Genomic DNA, 19,875 nt, shown 5'->3' with positions numbered 1-19,875 from the left:
CCGCGTACGGACGGCAGGTGGCGATCCGTATGGAAGGCGGGGATTCGCCTGCATGGTCGCGGCCGCATATTCTGATCGGGCCACACCGATCAGAATAAGGGCCTATGTTATTACCCAGTTTTGTTCTATTACTGTTGTTCCAATTGTGAAGCGCAATAGCACATATATATACAATTAACCCCTTGGGTGGTATGCCCGGAAATTTTCTGGGCTCAGCTGCACTGCCGCAGCGGGCTGTCCCAGAAAAACTACTAATATGGAGTAGGTGCGTGGCAGTGGTGTCCAGGTGTGCACCACTGGAACTCGCCACCCCGGCGTACCCCCCATTACCTCCGCTATGGCAATCGTGCGCCGGAGCTCCTCCCTGCCGCTACCCCATCCACCAGCTTCTATTCACTGCAGTGATGAAGGTGGCAGGCTCGGGGATGTTCAGGGGGACTCGAACATCCCCGAGCCTGCTGCCTGTGGTCACTGCTGTGACTGACAACTGGGGCATCGGCGGCTAGGACAGTGGCAGGGGATGCCGGAGTGAAGGTGAGAGGGAGCTCCTACGATCTGTGGTGGGTGAAATTTAATATGGTGAGAGAATCAGAAAGTGAGAAGATTCTAATAAGATATCTCCAGGTTTTTTTTAAAGCGGCAATCATCTACACGGCAAAACCAGTTTGATTTTGAAGTATAAATGATTGCCGCTTTAAAAAAAACTGGAGATTTCTTATTAGAATCTTCTCACTTTCTGATTTTCTCACCATATTAAATGTCACCCTTTCAGTTAATTGTTCTTTAAATGAAATACATATAATAATTCAATTTGTTTATTGCAGATGATATTCAAATACGTTTTTATGAGGATGATGAGAATGGACATATCTGGGAAGGATTTGGTGACTTCTCCCCTACGGATGTACATAGACAGGTATGCATTTTAGGGCTGTATAGAGATTGCCAAGACCCTGGTAAACGGTTGTGGCCTAATCGATGTTACATCCATTTAAATAAAAACTTTGAAAAAGTACTGTTTATGTGCCATAAGCCCCTTAGCCAGAGGCAGATCCTATGTGGAATGGGGTATCCGTGACACTGCGAATCCCCCTTCAGGCAGAGGAGACTGTTGTTCTCCGCTTATCCGGTTGCCGGATCGATGATGTCTAGATCAACAATCACTAATAGTGGGCCACTAATGATCGAATGTGACTAATTACACACTTAAACATAGTTGGCAGCGTCTAGATCGAACAAATTCGATGCAAGGAAAAGGTCAACAGTGACAAAGTTGACATGAGTTTTTGGTACTTATGTAATATCTGGGCTCCCGTTTTTCTTATGAGACCGCGTCCCCTCGCGGGGCTCGCTCCGCTCGCCACGCTTCGAGCACGGTGGCTCGCTGCGCTCGCCACACTATATAAAATCAACTCCATGCGGAGTTCGATAGTAGGGGTATGAAAAAATGGGGTGCATTTAACATGGGAGCCCAGATAATACATAAGTACCGAGTTTTTTATTATTATTTTTTGCGTTAACTGACTTGTTCATAATTTCCTATGCTAGTGGACATAGAAGGAGAATAAAATAATGCGCCAAGTACAACGAAGCACCGAGCTCGAAGCATGGTGAGCACAGGGAGCCATGTGAGGGGACACTGTTCACTTATACAGTGTCCAGGTCAACCTATGTTGACATAGACACTAAAAAAACATGAAAAACTTGTGTCGACCTTGATACTATTGAACAAGTTCCCGTCGACCTTTTGAATGCGTTGATCTTCTGTTACTGTCGATCTAGATGCTGTCGGCCACTTGTCGATCTAGACATGGTCGATCCGCTATGCCATAACCATACTCAGTGGGAAGGTGTGCTGGCACGGTCCGCCTCCAGGTCCTTCAATAAGCCTGGTAAATTGGAACCCGCTTCCACACCCTACTGATTGTATTAATGATGACTGTCAGTACATTGGTGAATGTGGGGAACCAGACACGAGCTCCAACATAGATATGGCTCTTGTTAAATAAACGTATGTATATAATCATTTATCCTCTAAAAATCATCTGTGTTTATTCTGTTTTGTTCATCTCTCTAGTTTGCTATAGTGTTTAAAACCCCAAAGTACAGGGATGTCAATATTTTAAAGCCTGCGTCAGTATTTGTGCAACTCCGGAGGAAATCCGATTATGAAACTAGTGAACCCAAGCCATTTCTTTACTATCCAGAAATAAAAGGTAAGAAATACAAACTTGCATGTCTTATATATGTTATCAGATCATGGGGCACATTTACTAAAGTGTGGGATTACAAAAGTGAAGGTGTTGTCTATAAGTACCAATAAGAGTTTGGCTTTCATTCTAGAAAATGAAAGCTAGACTTTGGTTGCTACACCTCTACTTTTATAATTCTGCACTTTAGTAAATATTCTGTATTCTTAGGTCTTAACCCTTTGAGTACTAAGTGAATTTGTCAAAATAGGTGAGAAAATTGCCAAGCAAACATTTTTATTCATCATAATGTCCTGTAATGTTTACCTTATATAGGAAATATAATCATTTTTTATTTGAATTTATATAACAAATGTGAGCCAATGCTGGCAATTATCTTGCATGTTTTTCTTTGACTTGATGTTTACCCGTCAGATCCAGTTGATGGACATAATCAAATTGATGTTCAGTATTAGTTTGGTGTCTTCAGTCAGTTCTAAACTTTAACACTTATAAATATATAATTTAAACCATGTATGTCATAGAATAAAACCACCCTTTCCTTGTGTTATATGTATTTGGCTGAAACATGCACAATTGCTATCTATACCTAAAACACACACAGAAAGGGCCTAATGCAGAGCTGCATGAAAATTGGCTCCAATTGCTCTCGCAATCCGTGCAAAGAGATAAGTTTAAATATTCTGCTGTATGCAAAGTGTGCTATGTGGACTCCCCCTGTAAATATGCTTGTGGAAGAAGGCATTATCACTATCAACACACATTTGGACTACACTTTTACCTGAGGCAAGAGGCATTTTCCTGAAATCGGATGGTACAATCGGCAGTCTGCAGTTCCACCTACATGCCCATGGTGCACACTCATGACACTTATTCTACATGCAAATGCCCTGTTGCCACCCAGTTGTGCCTCCTGTCCTGGACACACATATAACAGGAGGCCACATGTACTGCTAATTAGCCAAACCTTGATCACATTAGTTTCAGAAACCTGGACTGGATCTAATTTTGCTGCTGCTGCTCTAAAACCAGGAATGGATCATCCACATAACCCTCATGTGGAAATATGCCGTCTCTGCCACAATATATATATATATATATATATATATATATTACAATACAACAGAATACAAACAATGGCGCTAAAAAGGGCAGCACTTTCCTAGCCAGGAGTTACCTTCCTGGTATACAGATACAAAAAACAATGGAAAGTAAGGAAAAGCGCCCACAGTTAGGCAATGGTGCTTACGTCCCAAATTCTGATAAATATTTGAGGGAGTCTGTTACTTTCTTCCTCGGTGGAGCATGTGGGAAAAAAATGGGAAAAGAAAACAAAGAAACAATGTGTAGTCCAATTTTTCAAATGTAGTCAAATACACTGTGGGTTTCTTGGAATGCTAAAAAATTTTCTTTCCCAATGTGCGTATATCTTTAGGGGTTCACCACGTGTCTCCTGATTATTCCAAGGGTAACGTACATGTATGCTTACACTAAGAAGGTGTTTGAAAAACACATCAAGGTATCTTTAATTTTCTCACATGTATGCTTACTTTCTTTTATGTGGGGGTCCTCTCATAAAGGTATCTTTCAGTAATGGACGTCTTTCCAAAACGTATATCCAAAAACGTTTTTATTGGTACAAAATATACTAAAAATGATTTTCTTGACACAAAATATAGGCTGTATACAAGTTTTGGTGGATTGCTAGTGGCCTATGCCTGGGAGCAACAGATGTTAAATGCCCGGGAGTGCTCACCAAAAACAAAAGGTCTCTTAGCAAATGCCATAAACTAAATATACCTTAAAAACTTAGGCAACACCGCACCAAATTTTTTAGCATTCCAAGAAACCCACAGTGTATTTGACTACATTTGAAAAATTGGACTACACATTGTTTCTTTGTTTTCTTTTCCCATTTTTTTCCCACATGCTCCACCGAGGAAGAAAGTAACAGACTCCCTCAAATATTTATCAGAATTTGGGACGTAAGCACCATTGCCTAACTGTGGGCGCTTTTCCTTACTTTCCATTGTTTTTTATATATATATATATATATTCACATACATACATACATACATACATACACACATACAGATAGATAGCAATGCGGCCTGGCACTCCCGTTACCCGTGTGCTAGAGCCCCGGTGCCCTCCGAACAATGGGATATATAGCAGCAAGTAAACTCTTGAAAAGAGTTTTATATTGTGGTCACCAAATATATATATATATATATGCAAACAAGACCTGCACTCTCACCCTTGTGTCTAGGTAGCCGCTGGGGTGCCGTATAAATAGCAGTGTTCAACAACAGTGCTATGTAGATACAGAAACTCCCCTAAGGGAAAACAGCACTCACCAGACTTCATACAGTAAGGTCACCAGGGTATGGATGTCCCGTGTTTTCCATTCTCAAGGCAGTGTTAATCCAAAGCAGCAAAAACATCAGTGTAGGTAGGGTAACAGGGAGTGCTGTTTTCCCTTAGGGGAGTTTCTGTATATATATATATATATATATATATATATATATATATATATATATATATATATATATATATATATATACAGAGAGAATAAGAGTGCGCTATAGAGAAGTACACAATTTTAAAATACAAATATTTAATTAAAAAAAGCCTCAAATTGGCTATGAAAATACATAGTGATACAGTCACTATACAAAATAATTTCACAAAGAGTGTATATCGATCCAATATATGTTTGTATTTAGAATCTAAAATATCTTATTGTGTGTTTATGCAGTTTTTAATATTTTTTTTTGCCTGTCTTTGTATATCAAGTCAGTTTTAAGCTGTGATTGATGCAGTAATATATACAATGTATACTTTAGCTCACATTACTCCATTGAGAACTGTTTCTATTAGTAATCATTTGACTTTTCTTTCACTAGACAAGGAAGAAGTGCAACGAAAGCGTCTGAAACTCATGCCTAATTTCTCTGATGGGTTTGGTGGAAGTGGAGCAGGATCTGGAGGCGGCGGGGGAGGTGGTGGTGTATATGGAGGTGGTGCAGGAGGTTCAGCAACTGGCGGAGGTAAAATACTATATATGTAACATAAGCACTTAGTTTTCTTCTATACTAAATATTTGAAGTAATTTTTGTGAAAAAATATGGGGCTATCACAGACCAGTTTGGAATTCATCTGGATTGGATGGCATGTCGATAAGGATTACTGTACAAGCTTTATATAGATGAGCTCTCCTTTTAAACTACAGCTCTGGAGCAGATCACACCAAGCCTATAAATCTGCTCCTAACTGTCATGTTATAGGCTGTGTTTGAACAATTAGGAGTAGATTGGTTGGAAGTTTATCTCTCAACATTTTATCACTCACCAAAGCTTAGTACATCTCCTCCTCTCTTTTTTTGAGAGTCCCACAATTCCATTGCCTATTTTCTTCTGTGGGCTTTGGCAGTTATATAAGAAGCATAGAGGCACTTACAGATGTAGCAGGCTACAACTTTGCAGGGGCTGGCGTATCCCACATGCGTATCTCTGTGCATGTGGGATACCTCCCTTCCATCCACCTGTTCAGCCCTCTGCCCCCATATTTTCTCCACAGGGGCGTGGCCACTGCCCTCATGTAACCACTCCCCCTTTATTTTACCAGGGCCCCGACGTCCTATCGGCGGCCCTGTGTATATCACAGCATTCTGTACTTACAGTGGCAACAAACCAGAGCCCTCATAGCTCATCTGTCTCTTCTATATTGACTGTCCAGAGCAAAGGAGAGCTCCAAGTGAAGGATGATATCTAGGCAGCTGGCTTGAATTGTAGGGTTGATTGTTGTGCTGTCAACTAATGCAGCGATGGCCACTGCTGGGAATACTATCAGTTCCGTTTTTGAGTTTGATGTAACAACAGGACATCACAGATGAAATGGTAGAAAAGCCATCAGTAACATAGGCCAATACTGAGTGTGAGATATTCAGGAGGGTAAATTAAGATATCTGCATAAGGAATATGTTGACATTACATTTAACTTTTTAGTGTTCCAAAAGTAAAAAACATTAAACGATTATTATGATATAGAGAAGTGCAGAGTACATAGGACAGTGTCTTCTCCAACTGAGGTGGTTCCAGATAAATGAACACTGTATATCACAGTTTCTCCAACTCCGTCCTCCCGAAACCATGCAGTTCTTGTTTTCCAGGTTATGGGCGAGATGTATCAAACTGAAAATGCAGTAAAACCCTGGTTTTACCGCGGTAAAACCCCGGTTTTACTGCATTTTCCTATGTATCAAAACCCGGCCGCACCGATACCGCATTGTGGGGTATTGCTACCTCGCCGACCCCCCCTCCGGCTTACCTTCCTGAAAGGTCCTCCTGGACCCCGGAAGGTAAACCCCTCCTCCCCCTAGTGAAGCAGCCGGACATCCTTCCGGCTGCAGTGGGGAGGAGGAGGTGTCGGGGACAGCCTGCTTAGCTGTCCCCGGTGTGAGGGGAGCGGGAGGTGGCAGGAAGGTGACAGAGACCCCCTGCACACCATAGTACAGGTATCGCGGGGGCCTCCGTCACCGCACCGCGATGCCAGTCGCATATGTTAGTACATATGCGGTAGCATCGCGAAGGGCGGCGATGTATTCTAATACATTCCGCCCTATGTGATGATTTTTAAAATGTGGCATATGGGGATAAATAGTGCTGCTGCTGGATGACCTTGATAACGTGAACTGTGTGGCGTCCTGAGGACTGTGGGGAAGCTTTATTTAGCCTGGAGAAGTGATAAAGTGGCCAGTGATAACGTACCAGCCACAGGGCCGTATTTTCCACTAGGCCCGTGAGGCATGGGCCTAGGGGCGGCACAATGTATGGGCGGCAGCGGGCAACATTGAGATCAGATGGCAAGCAGTGCAGCAGCATGGCCAGGCGGAGCGGGCATTAGCAAATGATGAGCAGCGCTGCTGGTGTCATCATCGGTGGCGGCGTCACCGTCTGGTCTGGAAGTTCAGCTAGCTCAGCGTGCTGATGCTGAGCTCAGCTGAGCCACTGCCCCCCCTGCCGCTATTGGCTGCTGTGTCAATGGGCATGCAGGGTGGGCGTCATACTGTGTGTGTGACTGTGTGCCTCAGCTCCAGGCTCCCGCCCTCCCTCCCTCTCGAGACGAGTTCACTGCACTACAGAAATTAAAAAAAAAGGTGCGTACCGCTGTGGCTGAAGTTTGATTATATATATATATATATATATATATATATATATATATATATATATATATATATATATATATATATATATATAGAAGATGTGGGCTAGGCACTCCAGACAATAAGCTATATCTTGCGGCCAGTGCCTTCACAATGGTAGTAACAAACAGGTGGCAGGTGCGGCACTCGGTCGGCGTTCAAAGAGTCAGAAATAATCACACAACGCAATGGTTGTATATAAAATCAAAGTTCAGCCATAACAATGATTATGTGAAAATAGGGGGGGGTGTATCAGGATGCGCCTAGGGGTGGCCTGATCCCTAAATTCGCCCCTGACCAGCCAATCAACTCAAATTACATTTCGGAGCTGGCTGGTTTGAGCATTATCATTGGAAATGTTATCACTTCACCAGGCTTAATACATCTGCCCCCATTTGAGAATTACTATAGGTGGTAGGATGAGAACCAGAATCGTAGTGTTTGTATGAGGAGAGAATGGTCGGTACTTATGTAGTATCTGGGCTGCCGATTTTGAAACCGGGTCCATCGCATCGCATCGCATACGACCATATCGCATGCGATGCGATGCAATGCGATGGACCCGATTTTTCCATAGGATTCAATGTTAAAATGGACTGAGTCCATTTTAACATGGAATTCAATGGGAAAAAGGGGTCCTTTTCATACCCCTACTATCCAAGTGGGCATGGAGTTGGATATAAACCTGTGGCGAGCGTAGCGAGCCACCGAGCCCAAAGCGTGGCGAGCGTAGCGAGCCCCGCGAGGGGACACAGAATACCGTCCCCTCGCGGGGCTCGCTTCGCTCGTCACGCTTCGGGCTCGGTGGCTTGCTACGCTCGCCACAGGTTTATATCCAACTCCATGCCCACTTGGATAGTAGGGGTATGAAAAGGACCCCTTTTTCCCATTGAATTCCATGTTAAAATGGACTCAGTCCATTTTAACATAGAATCCTATGGAAAAATCGGATCATCGCATCCCATGCGATATGGTCCCATGCGATGCGATGCGATATCGCATCGCATCGCACTGATTGTATGCCTTAAGTTAAGGCATACAATCAAAAAATCGGCAGCCCAGATACTACATAAGTACCGAATGGTCACAGTGCCAAATTCAGCAGGGACATCCAGGAGAGATGTATGAACAGTTATTATGTGAGAGAAGTGGTTGGGGCACTGAGACTGCTTCTCCATCTGCAGAGAAGTTCAGTGGGCTATGCTAACCTCTCTATAGCCGCACTGACCTACACCTGCAGTTGTACGCCACCTCCCCCCCATTCCTCCTTCCCTGGCAGCGGCAAGCGTGTATGCACCGCAATCACATAGTATGCTTCAATCGCATACTGGCTTCGATCGCATAGTGTGCAAGGGTAAAGTACCAACCAACCAGCTCCTGTGATTATTAAACACAATCTGTAACATGGCAGCTAGGAACTGATTGGCTGTACATTCAGACTGATTCAGTCCTGCTTTCTAGGCTGCATATTCTCAAAGCCTAGCGAACAGGTCAGTACCACCCAGCCGAGCGCCCTTCCCGCCACCCACGTGTGTGCAAGAACATATCCCCTCACATACAGCCGAAGGGGAGAGAAATCATTCAGTGGTTGCCAACCGTCAAATAATTTCTCTCCCCTTCAAAAATAAAAGTCAGTCTAAACTGATTTATTTCCGCTGCTGACCTCCGAATACGGGTTCAGGCGCTGATGTCATCTGACGTTAGCCACCTGCCCCATCACCACGCCTGCGCTCCCAGGGGAATGCCCAGAGTTTTCATGCGGATGCCCATTCTCCTGCTGCCACCCCCGCCCTCCCCTGCCCGTGCAAATGCCTCGGCAAGTGTGATACTCGCCAAGGGTGTTCACACAGGGCGTCTACACATGCAGACGAATGGGTCTGAATCGGTCCCATTATACAGATATGTGAAAGAGCTTGAAATGATTTTGAGGAGGGGGGGGGGGGGAGTGTCCTGCCTGGGTTGGGGGCAAGGTGTGAAAAAGCCTGGACCAGTGCATCTGTATTTATGTGAGTATGAGTATTGTAAAATATGTGTGAGGGTGACATGTCATGGTGTAAGGTGGGGAATGAACTTGAGCAGGAAGCATCAGGGAGAGAGTTACATAGTGTTACCAGTGGAGTTCCCAATAGCATACAGTAGTGATATGAAATAAATGTTATACATACTGCTGAGGAGACCGTGCTGCTGGAAGGAATATAAATGGGAGGAAATGAATATTTAAAACTGTACAGATGAATAGTTGAGGTTACCTGGCTGTTATATGTTACTGCCTCCTGCATGCCGCAGCTTGTGCTGCTGAACTGAAGAATGCACATTAGGAATACCCATCAGCAGCGACTCGCATCTTCCGCTGCAGGAAAATATTTTTATATATGTTAGGACCTAGAGAACTAAGTTGCTCTACAAGCTGTGACATGCCTCAGTGTGATGACAGAATTTATGTAGTGCAAATGTCATTTAAACAACCTCCAAACGGAAAATACAGCCTTTTGTATAGTTCTCACTCAGGGAAACAAAAAGAAAATCTAATTGGACAAATGCAGGAAGTAAGGTGAAAGTACGAGAGGATGTGTAACATGTCTAGCGCGACATAAAGTACTGTAATATAAAAGTACTTATATTATGCATATACTATATGACAACCTAACCTTCATCCTAAACCATTCTATGTTAAATATTAAATTACTTCACCAAGTAGTGCCCACTTTGCTGTGGTAGTGGTGCATAGGCTGGTCACTTGCTCTTCTGGGAGATGTGGAGGACTCCTCAATATTAAGTAGGTTCACAGACATTATAGGACAGTAGGAAATCATGCTTTAAACCCCTGTGCTCAATAATAGCCTAACGTAGCCTAATCAGTTTATTCAGTGTAATTGGCTTTAAATGAAAAACAAAAAAGTATTTATATAGCAGGCGTCATTAAAGTCTTTAATGAAGTCTACCTATAATAGTTTCACACTAAAATCCCAGAAGCAATATCCGCCTTTATGGCTGTAGTCATGGCAAAGACTAAATGCATAATACGTTATACAAGGAAATACTCTAGAGATACTCAACCGTTTCACCAATGTCACTCTCTTATTTGCAGGTTATGGATATACTACGTTCAACTATACTAATAGTTTGGTAGGACTGAATTTTCATGGTGGCACAATGAACTCCAACACAGGTATGATATGCACTTAATGTACTGCGCTAAAACTCCCCATCAGGAATAGCTTACATTATATATATGTGGGTGTGGTATAGTGCCCCGACAGCCCAGATTCTCAGTGGCTTACAGCGCTCACCACAGGTGTAATTCTGCCTGTATGGGGGTCATGTACCCCCATAAGGGATAATAGCCCCTCTAAGTTGGAATTCGAACTGTTGGGCATTGAATCCGGCACCCATATATTTTGCCAAATTTAGAGAAAAACATAATTCTGTTGAGAAATAATCGTTTCCCATGGTAACAGCAAGCTTGTTTTATTTAGTTATGAATTGCACATGATTAGGTATAATAAGCCTATAGTAATGTACAAATATAATTATGAGGTTTGCAGAACAGAAGATGTATGAAAAGGCCATTGTTGTATAGGGAAAACTATTTTCAATGGCCCTTGACTTCCTGTTTGTAAAGGCCCTAGTCTGAAGGGCAAGTCGGACACGATTTCATGTGAACTCCCCTGACAGCACCCCGGGATTTGTCCTCACTTAGGGGTTTATTCTAGTTCATTCTTTCTGACAAAATCCTTCTTAGATGGACAAAACCATGTGCACTGCAGGGGGGCAGATGTAACATGTGCAGAGAGAATTAGATTTGGGTGAGTTATTTTGTTTCTGTGCAGGGAAAATACTGACTGCTTTATTTTACACTTCAATATAGATCTCACTTTGAAGAAAAACCCCACCCAAATCTAATTCTCTCTGCACAAGTTACATCTGCCCCACCTGCAGTGCACATGGTTTTGTCCATCTAAGAAGGATTTTGTCAGAAAGAATGGACTAGAATAACCCCCTTAATGTGCCTCTTTTTACATGCAATAAATCGCATGTAATTTACAACACATAAAAGGACTCCCATAGAGCTGCCGGGGGAGTTTAGGGGAAATCGTATATATTGCGGGTGCTAAAAAGCACCCATGTTTGGAATTTTGATTGTTGCAGGGTTTAAATTTTTTGTATTTGTTTCATATTACATTAATAACACAGTAATGGCCCCCATACATCAGCAACATATTGTCACTATTTGACAATACCCCGATGGCCAGTTCATGTTTTAAACTTTTCCGATCCCGACCAAAAAATGATCTCAAATCGTGGATTTTTAACATGGTTAATTTCCCTGATTCCCCAGTGTTTTGCTCATCATCAATGGCTGTCAACCGGCATGGCCAGTACATCAGGGAAACGGCAAAATGTCTTCCAGATGTATAGGGGGCTTAAGTTGTATACATTTTGTAAGGCCTTGCCACTATCTACTCTGAATCATACAATTTAATATAATAACATTTTAAATATGTAAATTCTTTAAAAAAAAATTAATAGAGGCAAGCCATAACCTTATTTGTAGTACATACAAATCATTTGTTTGCCTGCAGCTTCACAGCCTCATTGTGGGGAAGACCAGGAATGCACTGACACTGTATGCTCCCAGCATATACAGAGTGAAACTGGTGGTGAGTGTGTGGAGGCCTCCGGCACAGAGAATGACACACAGCGAGACCTTGTGAAGGAGGAAGTGGAGACATGCAAATCACCTGGTAAATGTAAACAGAGAAAAACCTTTGGTGATTATCACTTTCAGTAACTTAAAATTATGTCTGGCTGTTGTCTGTTTTTCATTTGCAAAACTTCCGTGATTCTTGATAATGCAATTGGAATTATTTGAATACAGCCAAATATTCTCATCTGTGTATAATTAAGGTAGTTGAGAGAGTGTGGCCCTCCTGTGTAATGTAGGGGTGATGTTGGTGTGTAGCACTGTTGTGTAAAGTGGGTTATATAGGTCATATAGGTATGATGCCAGTAGGTAGCCCTGTATTGTACAGGTGTGATATCAGTGTGTAATATAGCTGTGATGTCAGTGTGTAGCCATGTAATGTAATGTAGATGTGATGTCAGTGTGTAAGCATGTAATATAGCTGTGATGTCAGTAGCTGTGCTGTGTGATGTAGCTGTGATATCAGAGTGTATCCATATAATATAGTTGTGATGTTAGTGTGGAGTCCTGCTGTGTAATATAGTTGTGTTGTCAATGTGTAGCCCTGCTGTGTAATATAGTTGTGATGTCAGTGTGTAGCTTTGCTGTGTAATGTAGCTGTGATATCAGTGTGTAGCCCTGCTGTGTAATGTAGTTGTGATATTAGTGTGTGGATATTTAATGTAGCTGTGATTTTCAGTGTATAACCATGTAATGTAGCTCTGATGTCATCTGGTAACTGTGCTATGTAATGTAGCTGTGATTTCAGTGTGAAGACATGTAATGTAGTTGTGATGTCAGTGTGTAGCTATTTAATGTAGCTGTGATGTGAGTGTGTAACCATGTAATGTAACTGTGATTTCAGTTAGTAGCTGTGCTGTGTAATGTAGCTGTGATGTCAGTGTTGCCATGTAATGTAGTTGTGATGTCAGTGTGTAGCCCTGTAATGTAGTTGTGATGTCAGTGTGTAGCCCTGCTGTGTAATGTAATTGTGATATCAGTGTGTAGCTATTTAATGTAGCTGTGATGTGAGCGTGTAACCATATAATGTTACTGTGATGTCAGTTAGTAACTGTGCTATGTAATGTAGCTGTGATGTTAGTGTGTAGCCATGTAATGTAGTTGTGATGTCAGATAAATCTAGTTAGATCACTGGTCAGGGCCAGTGCTAACACTGTGCAGTGCTAAGTGATCTTGCTGAGAGATCTGAGCGTTCTAGCATTGCTCAGATCACTCGGCAAAATATCCACGTGTGTATGCCCCGTTAGACTGCCAATAACTTTGCATACACCTTATTATTGGATTGCCTTATATTATTACAAAGAAAATGAATATTTGGTTCCACAGTTTGAACTCACTAACATAAAAGATATTGACGGCAATGACTGCCCATAGCAACATCCCATCTGAAATATAACTCCCATCTTAGTAAATTTACCCCAAAGTCTGTAAATGACCCAGAGAATGAAATGGAAATTAAATCACTGCATTGTCTGTGAGAAGCTGTAACCCAGTATATTAGAACATTGTTTGCTATCTTCATCCGACAGTTATGACTACGACACTTTCATTTTTGTACAGGTTGTTATTTCCTGGGGAATTCCTTGCAACTTGCGAAGCAACATGCTGCTTCCCTGTTTGACTATGCAGTGACAGGAGATGTCAGAATGTTGCTGTCAGTACAGCGCCATCTAGCTGCAGCTCAGGATGAGAACGGGGACAAGTAAGAATTACAATTTTAGCTACAGAATTTTCTTTAACTACAAATTCTGTTTAATAATTTATAGTGTAAATTATTGTCCTAAAATGAAACATTTGTTACCCTGGTTGTTATCCGCTCTGTTTGTAGCTGGCATTTTGTGTAATTACTAAATTAGATAATATTTATTGTTTGTTTTGATTCCAGTGTTCTTCATCTGTCTATTATCCACCTTCATGCCAAACTAGTTAGGATCTTCCTAGAAATTACCTCTGGGGTCGTATGTGAGGATATTGTCAACGTACGAAATGATCTTTATCAGGTATGTTGCTATTTCAAGGCAGCAGAACACACAATTATTCTTACAGCAAACTCATTTTATATTTTAAAAAGGATGTATGATAACATAGATAGTATGAAAGATACTTGTGGTGAAATTTAATAGGCTGAGAGATTCAGAAAGTGGTTTTGCAGTGTAAATGATTGAAAAAAATTGGAGATTTCTTACCAAATCTATCACTTTCTGATTCTCTCATCCTATTACATTTACCCCTCTGTATTTGTAAATACCTGCAGTACAAGTACACGTGACTGACCGCATGTAACATGTTTGCATCACTAGCTAGATCTGCAGCTAGCTTGGTACTACACACATGGAACATGTTTGCATCACTGGATGAATCTGAGGCTAGCCTGGTACTGCACGTGACATGTTTGTATCACTGACTAGATCTGTGGCTAGCTTGGTACTACATGTGACTGCCCACATGCAACACTTTTTCATCACTGGCTAGTTCTGCAGATAGCTTGGTTCTACATATGACTGCCCACATGCAATGTGTTTGCATCACTGTCTAGACCTGTGGCTAGCTAGATACTACACATCACTGACTACATGCGACATGTTTGCATCGCTGGCTAGATCTGTTGATATCTTGGTACTACATGTGACTGACTACATGTCAGGGCCGGACTGGCCGATGGCCTTGTGGGCAGATTTTGTGCAGAAATGTCACCGCAGCGTAATGACGTCATCTGGCCACTGCCTCCTTGTCCATCACTGTGCGCCTCGCCGCGTCATTTGCTTATTGCATGGCCGCTTCTGAGCCCACTGAGCTGCCTGCAGCCTGGCCACCCATCACTGTGCGCCCGCCTCCCTGCCCAGCATTAGTGTGTTGATCCAGGGACAGTCCTGAGGGGGAGCTGAAGGGCGGCCCCACCACGTGAGTCACTGTCATCAATCAGTCATGCTGGCGGGAGAATCTGCAGCAGACCACCAGGGCGGGGTGGTGGTGCTATTCAAGTAGAGGGCCGGGCAGAGCAAGCCACGTGGTGACTGTAGTCAGATCCGTCCTGCAGTGCCAGTGCCGCCCACAGAGCAAGCCAATACTAGTAAGTGTCCTGCTTGTTTTTTGTCCATGACTGACTACTAGTCCTTATTCCTACCCCTACCCTACCCTACGAACCTCTGACTTATGTCTACTAGTACTGCCTGTGACTGCTGCAACCTGCACTGGCCGTGGCCCAGAATAATGTGTAATGAGCATAAAGAATTTGTGCCTTATTCTTTAATGGGCGTTACAGTGTGTGTCATAATGTGTAATGGGCATAACAGTGTGTTCCATAATGTATAATGGGCATCACAGTGTGTTCCATAATGTGTAATGCCTCCTTTTTCTGATGCCCCGCCCCCTCTTCATGAGGCCCAATCCCCTTTTTCGCCGACTTCGCCACACAAGGGTCCCGCCTCCTGCAGGTGAGCCTGTGTGCTCAAAATGCCATGGCCGATTTCTGGTCCCAGTCCGGCCCTGCTACATGTGACATGTTTGCATCAGTAGCTAGATCTGTGAATGGATTGGTACTAGTAAACAGATTTGCATTTATCTGTCTAGCTTAATTTCTTGCATCATTTCTTCTAAAATTCGTAATCTTTTGTGTCTGATAACTTCATGTGATTTGATTGCTTTTCAAATGATTGCTACTTTTAAACATTCATAGCTGGGAGCCCACTGATGCATGCCGTTAGTGAAATATAAAAGTATTTTTTGTAACATGGAATGCATTGCACATCCACATTAAACGTTAACATCCTGTGATCAATAAGACATTGCAACAATGTAACCAACAGCCATTGGTAAAAAAAAAAAAAACATCAGATTTTTGCTATGGAATTTAAAATGCAGGTTTTTAAGCAGAAACATGTTTGGTTTTGCATTTAAAAATAATGCTACTTCCAATCCCTCCGCAAACATTGCAGAGAATCTGGGATATAACACACTGCCATCATGTTCTGTAAACACATGAGGATAGAACAATGGACCTTATTCAGGTCCATTCGCACACGGCCGATGTTTTGTCTTTGCACATTTCTGTGCGTGCGGCCATGGCGAACAGTGTTTGCCCGGTGCACGCACCCAACCTTGCGGCTGCTGGGGAGGGGGGTGGCGGTGCAGACCATTAGCATATGGGAACGCCCAGTATTTCATGGGCGTTCTCATGGTAATGGTCCAATGACGCGGGTGCGGGCAGCTGACATCACCGGATGTCAGCCGCCCGCCCACTCCCCTCAGAATGTGCACACATATCTGCATGCACGTTCCACATCATTCGATGGTCGCGACCATCAAATGATGTGGGAGTTCCCTTTATGTAAAACATCTATTCACAGCCAGTGGGAACATATGCACCTTGCGAATGGTTGGCCAGCGTACTACCATTCGCAAGGTGGGGTTTGGTTGATTCGTAAGGATGCAAATTCGCATCTGAGCGAATCAACCAGAATAACCCCCAATATGTGTCCCTGACTATCGTTTCAGTTGTCTGGACATCGCCACCTCATGCCTTTTGAATCTGACCCCATCCTCAGTTTGCATTCAATAATTTCATTGGTAAACAGATGGGGGAAAGGTAAGAGGCTAAGTAGACAAGGGAACATTTCTGACAGAATATGCTATGAGGGTGTTTCAATAAGTGAGGTAACAAGACCTACCACGTGTGTAATGTCTCTGTTCTTGTTTCCTGTCAGGCCATTGCAGGCACATCAGCAGTTATAATTCATTGCCAACTTGTTGAGGTGTACAGTAAAGCTGGGTACACATATATACAATCGTCGGGCCGTTCTTCCAATCTGGGGGCAAACGGCCGTTCGATTGTATAGGTGTGTACGCTGTCCCAATTGCTGCTGTGCGACCGATAAACGGCCAAAAACGCTCTTGGCCGTCCACGGTCGGTCGGTCGAAGGTTCTTTGCTGCTTAATATTTCATCCGACAGGACGGCTCCATATCGGAACAAAAGTGAAGTGTGTACGCACCTTCGATCGATATGCTTGACAGTTTGACAAAGCACGGTGGTATGCTGCATTATGAGAGACCCTGTAACCCTTTGCCTGCTGTTTTAACTAATGTGTGTTTAATGTCTCACTGCTCAACACTTTAGACGCATCACTTTAAGACATTAATCAATGTTGAAGTTTTAATAGTGTTTTATGGTGCCCTGAAAAGAGCTTCCAGCCCACTCTATTAAAACTTCAACATTGATTAATGTCTTAAAGTGATGCGTCTAAAGTGTTGAGCAGTGAGGCATTAAACAGACATTAGTTAAAACAGCAGGCAAAGGGTTACAGGGTCTCTCATATACTTCTTCTTGCGATTGTTTGGACGGGAGTACATCGGACGTCGCAAGTAAAATTGTACATATGTGTACGCGCAGAACGGTCGTATGTTTTGGACGGCCGAACGTGTATTCGGTCGATCGAACGGTCGCAAGAAAAAGGAAATTGTACATATGTGTACCCAGCTTAATAACATCCTGCAAAAAGGTGTGGTGCACAGCATCACTGCTCCTTATTAATGACTATCCTACCATTATTAAAGGCATTGCACCTAACCCAAACCTGATTTTCGGACAGGATGAGTGACATGAGGCGCAGTTTATGGCTGTGAGGTAAAGCAGTGGTCTACCTGCTCTTGCCTGGAGGGAAATTCGAGGGAAATTCGAATGAGAGAATATTACTTGTTACCTTACTTCCTGAACCACCCTTGAATGTACAATATATTTGAAATGTAATATTCCATTACAAATGCATTAACTCCTGATTCCAAGGTAAATTAGAAACTGCATAATGTATCTTCCAAGTTTTTTTTACTAATTTAATATTATGGAGTTAAAAAAAATCTTAACTATAAAATGCAAAGCTCAACTAACCTCTTTTCCTTCAGTTATATCTCCCTCTCTGAGAGGGTTCCCTCCCTTATCAAGCAATCCATGGGACCCTTTCTATGTATTGTGCATCATGACATACCCCTCAGAAATGAAGGTGGTCATGGGAATACGAAAATAGATGTTGTGTATATTAATCAATGATCATATTTTACATCGTAATGTTTATGCTAATAATGTCTCTGAAATTGTGCAGACTCCATTGCATCTGGCTGTCATCACTCGTCAATCTGGTGTTGTGGAAGATATTCTAAAAGCAGGCGGCAATCCGATATTGTTAGATCGCAATGGGAATTCTGTTCTGCACCTCGCATGCAAAGAAGGAGATGCAGCCACCCTCCGCATTCTGCTTAATCACCCACAGATACATGAGATTATAAATCTTCCAAACAATGATGGTGAGCAGCTATATTTTAATACTGATCACATTATAGTCATTAATGTAAATTAAATACCTTCTCAACAACTAACACTAAAGCTGTGTATACACAGGGGTGATATATTGCTCAGCAATATATTGCTAGCAATATACAGATGGGGCAGGTCCCATCTTTGCAGGGGATGGTGATGGCGATGCCAGCCGCAATCCCCCGCCAGCGCCATCTCTATAGCGAGAAGGGGACACGCGCGCACGAGAGGCACGCGCGTCCCCTTCCGACGGCGCTTCCAGCGCTTCCCCCGGGTCACCGCCGGCTTGTCGGCGGTGACCCGGGGTCCCCGCCGCCTGCCCGCACCCCCCTTCCTAACCCTGTCCGTCTCCCTGAAGCGGAGACGGACAGGGTTCCTGTCGCCCCGCCGTCTCAGTCAGATGGTGAGGCAGGCTGCTGGCGGATCGCCAGCGCTGACGTTCTGGCGATTCGCCAGCAAAGAAGAGGCCTGCCCCATCTGTATTGCTCCCTGTCTCCTTTTCATCAGCGACCAGAGATGGTCACTGATGAAAGGGAACCTCTGCCAGGGGAGCTGCAGAGGGAATCAGCTGGTTGCAGGAGTAAGCTCCTGCGACCAGCGATCATAAGGGGGCTAAAAACGGGAGCGCGCACCTGGCGATTTATTGCCGGTGCGCACTCCAATCGCTGGCAATATGGTCGCTCAGCGACCATATTGGCAGCGATATATGCTGAAGTCGCCCCCATGTATACACAGCATAAGAGGGAGATGAAACACACATAAGAGAGGAGGCTGGCTTCCTGAGAAAGTATGGGAGAGCGGGAGGAGTAGCAAGGGATGCTGAGTCGCTATAGGGAGTTGGGAGTATGGGGAGTTATGAGTTAAACTGCAATTGAGTAGGGTGGGGCTTGTTAAAGAGGGTGTGGCTAACCAGAAAGGCGGCAGGGCGGTAGTAAGGGCGCAGACACTGAGGTGACCTGGCAAATATGCTGGTCCCTTATACTAGTTTTATATACTGGGCTGGAAAATGAAAGGTAGAAGCTAATTGGATGTTATCCACAACCACTCCAATTTATCTCTCTTAGGGCGGGATTCTCTAATAACCCCCGCAGCACATCGCCGGCATTCGCAGAGTTAATAATCGCATATGCAGTAACATATGCGATTATTAACTCCAAAGCGAAGACCGGCCATGTGCTGCGGGTCCCCCCTCCCTCCCTGAACCCTCACACGGCTGTGTGAGGGCTCCGTTTCCTCCTCCCTGCACTCGGAAGCTGTGCAGGGAGGAGACCACTGGTCCGGGCAGGAGGCTGCCCGGACACAGGTAAGGGGGGTGCCTCGCGAATCGGCGCGGGGGGGGGCGCACGGGGCGGCGGGGGACGCGAAGGGAAGCCCATAGACTTCCATGGGGTTACGCCATCTAGAACTGGCGTAACCCCTCGCAGCGAAGCCCCGGCGGTGGGGCTTTGCTGC

At 43.7% G+C, this 19,875-nt stretch overlaps 1 protein-coding gene across 5 annotated transcripts in view; it reads left to right on the top strand.

Annotated features, from left to right (window-relative positions):
* NFKB1 (nuclear factor kappa B subunit 1) overlaps positions 1 to 19,875 on the top strand; it is a 109,674-nt gene that overhangs the window by 76,472 nt on the left and 13,327 nt on the right. For 3 of the 5 annotated variants that reach the window (XM_083179019.1, XM_083179016.1, XM_083179020.1), the window contains 8 exons: positions 825 to 916; positions 2,078 to 2,216; positions 5,117 to 5,260; positions 10,502 to 10,582; positions 11,997 to 12,185; positions 13,679 to 13,820; positions 14,004 to 14,118; positions 18,212 to 18,413. In XM_083179019.1, coding sequence (XP_083035145.1) covers positions 825 to 916; positions 2,078 to 2,216; positions 5,117 to 5,260; positions 10,502 to 10,582; positions 11,997 to 12,185; positions 13,679 to 13,820; positions 14,004 to 14,118; positions 18,212 to 18,413 — 1,104 coding nt within the window. The remainder of the gene's footprint in view (positions 1 to 824; positions 917 to 2,077; positions 2,217 to 5,116; positions 5,261 to 10,501; positions 10,583 to 11,996; positions 12,186 to 13,678; positions 13,821 to 14,003; positions 14,119 to 18,211; positions 18,414 to 19,875) is intronic. The other 2 variants (XM_083179017.1, XM_083179018.1) reach the window with 2 other exon arrangements.

Source organism: Crinia signifera, chromosome 1 (assembly GCF_055691185.1).
Source record: "Crinia signifera chromosome 1, ASM5569118v1, whole genome shotgun sequence".
Taxonomy (NCBI): Eukaryota; Metazoa; Chordata; class Amphibia; order Anura; family Myobatrachidae; genus Crinia; species Crinia signifera.
The sequence above is the reverse complement of the archived record's forward strand: the minus strand, read 5'-3'. Positions and strand labels throughout refer to the sequence as shown.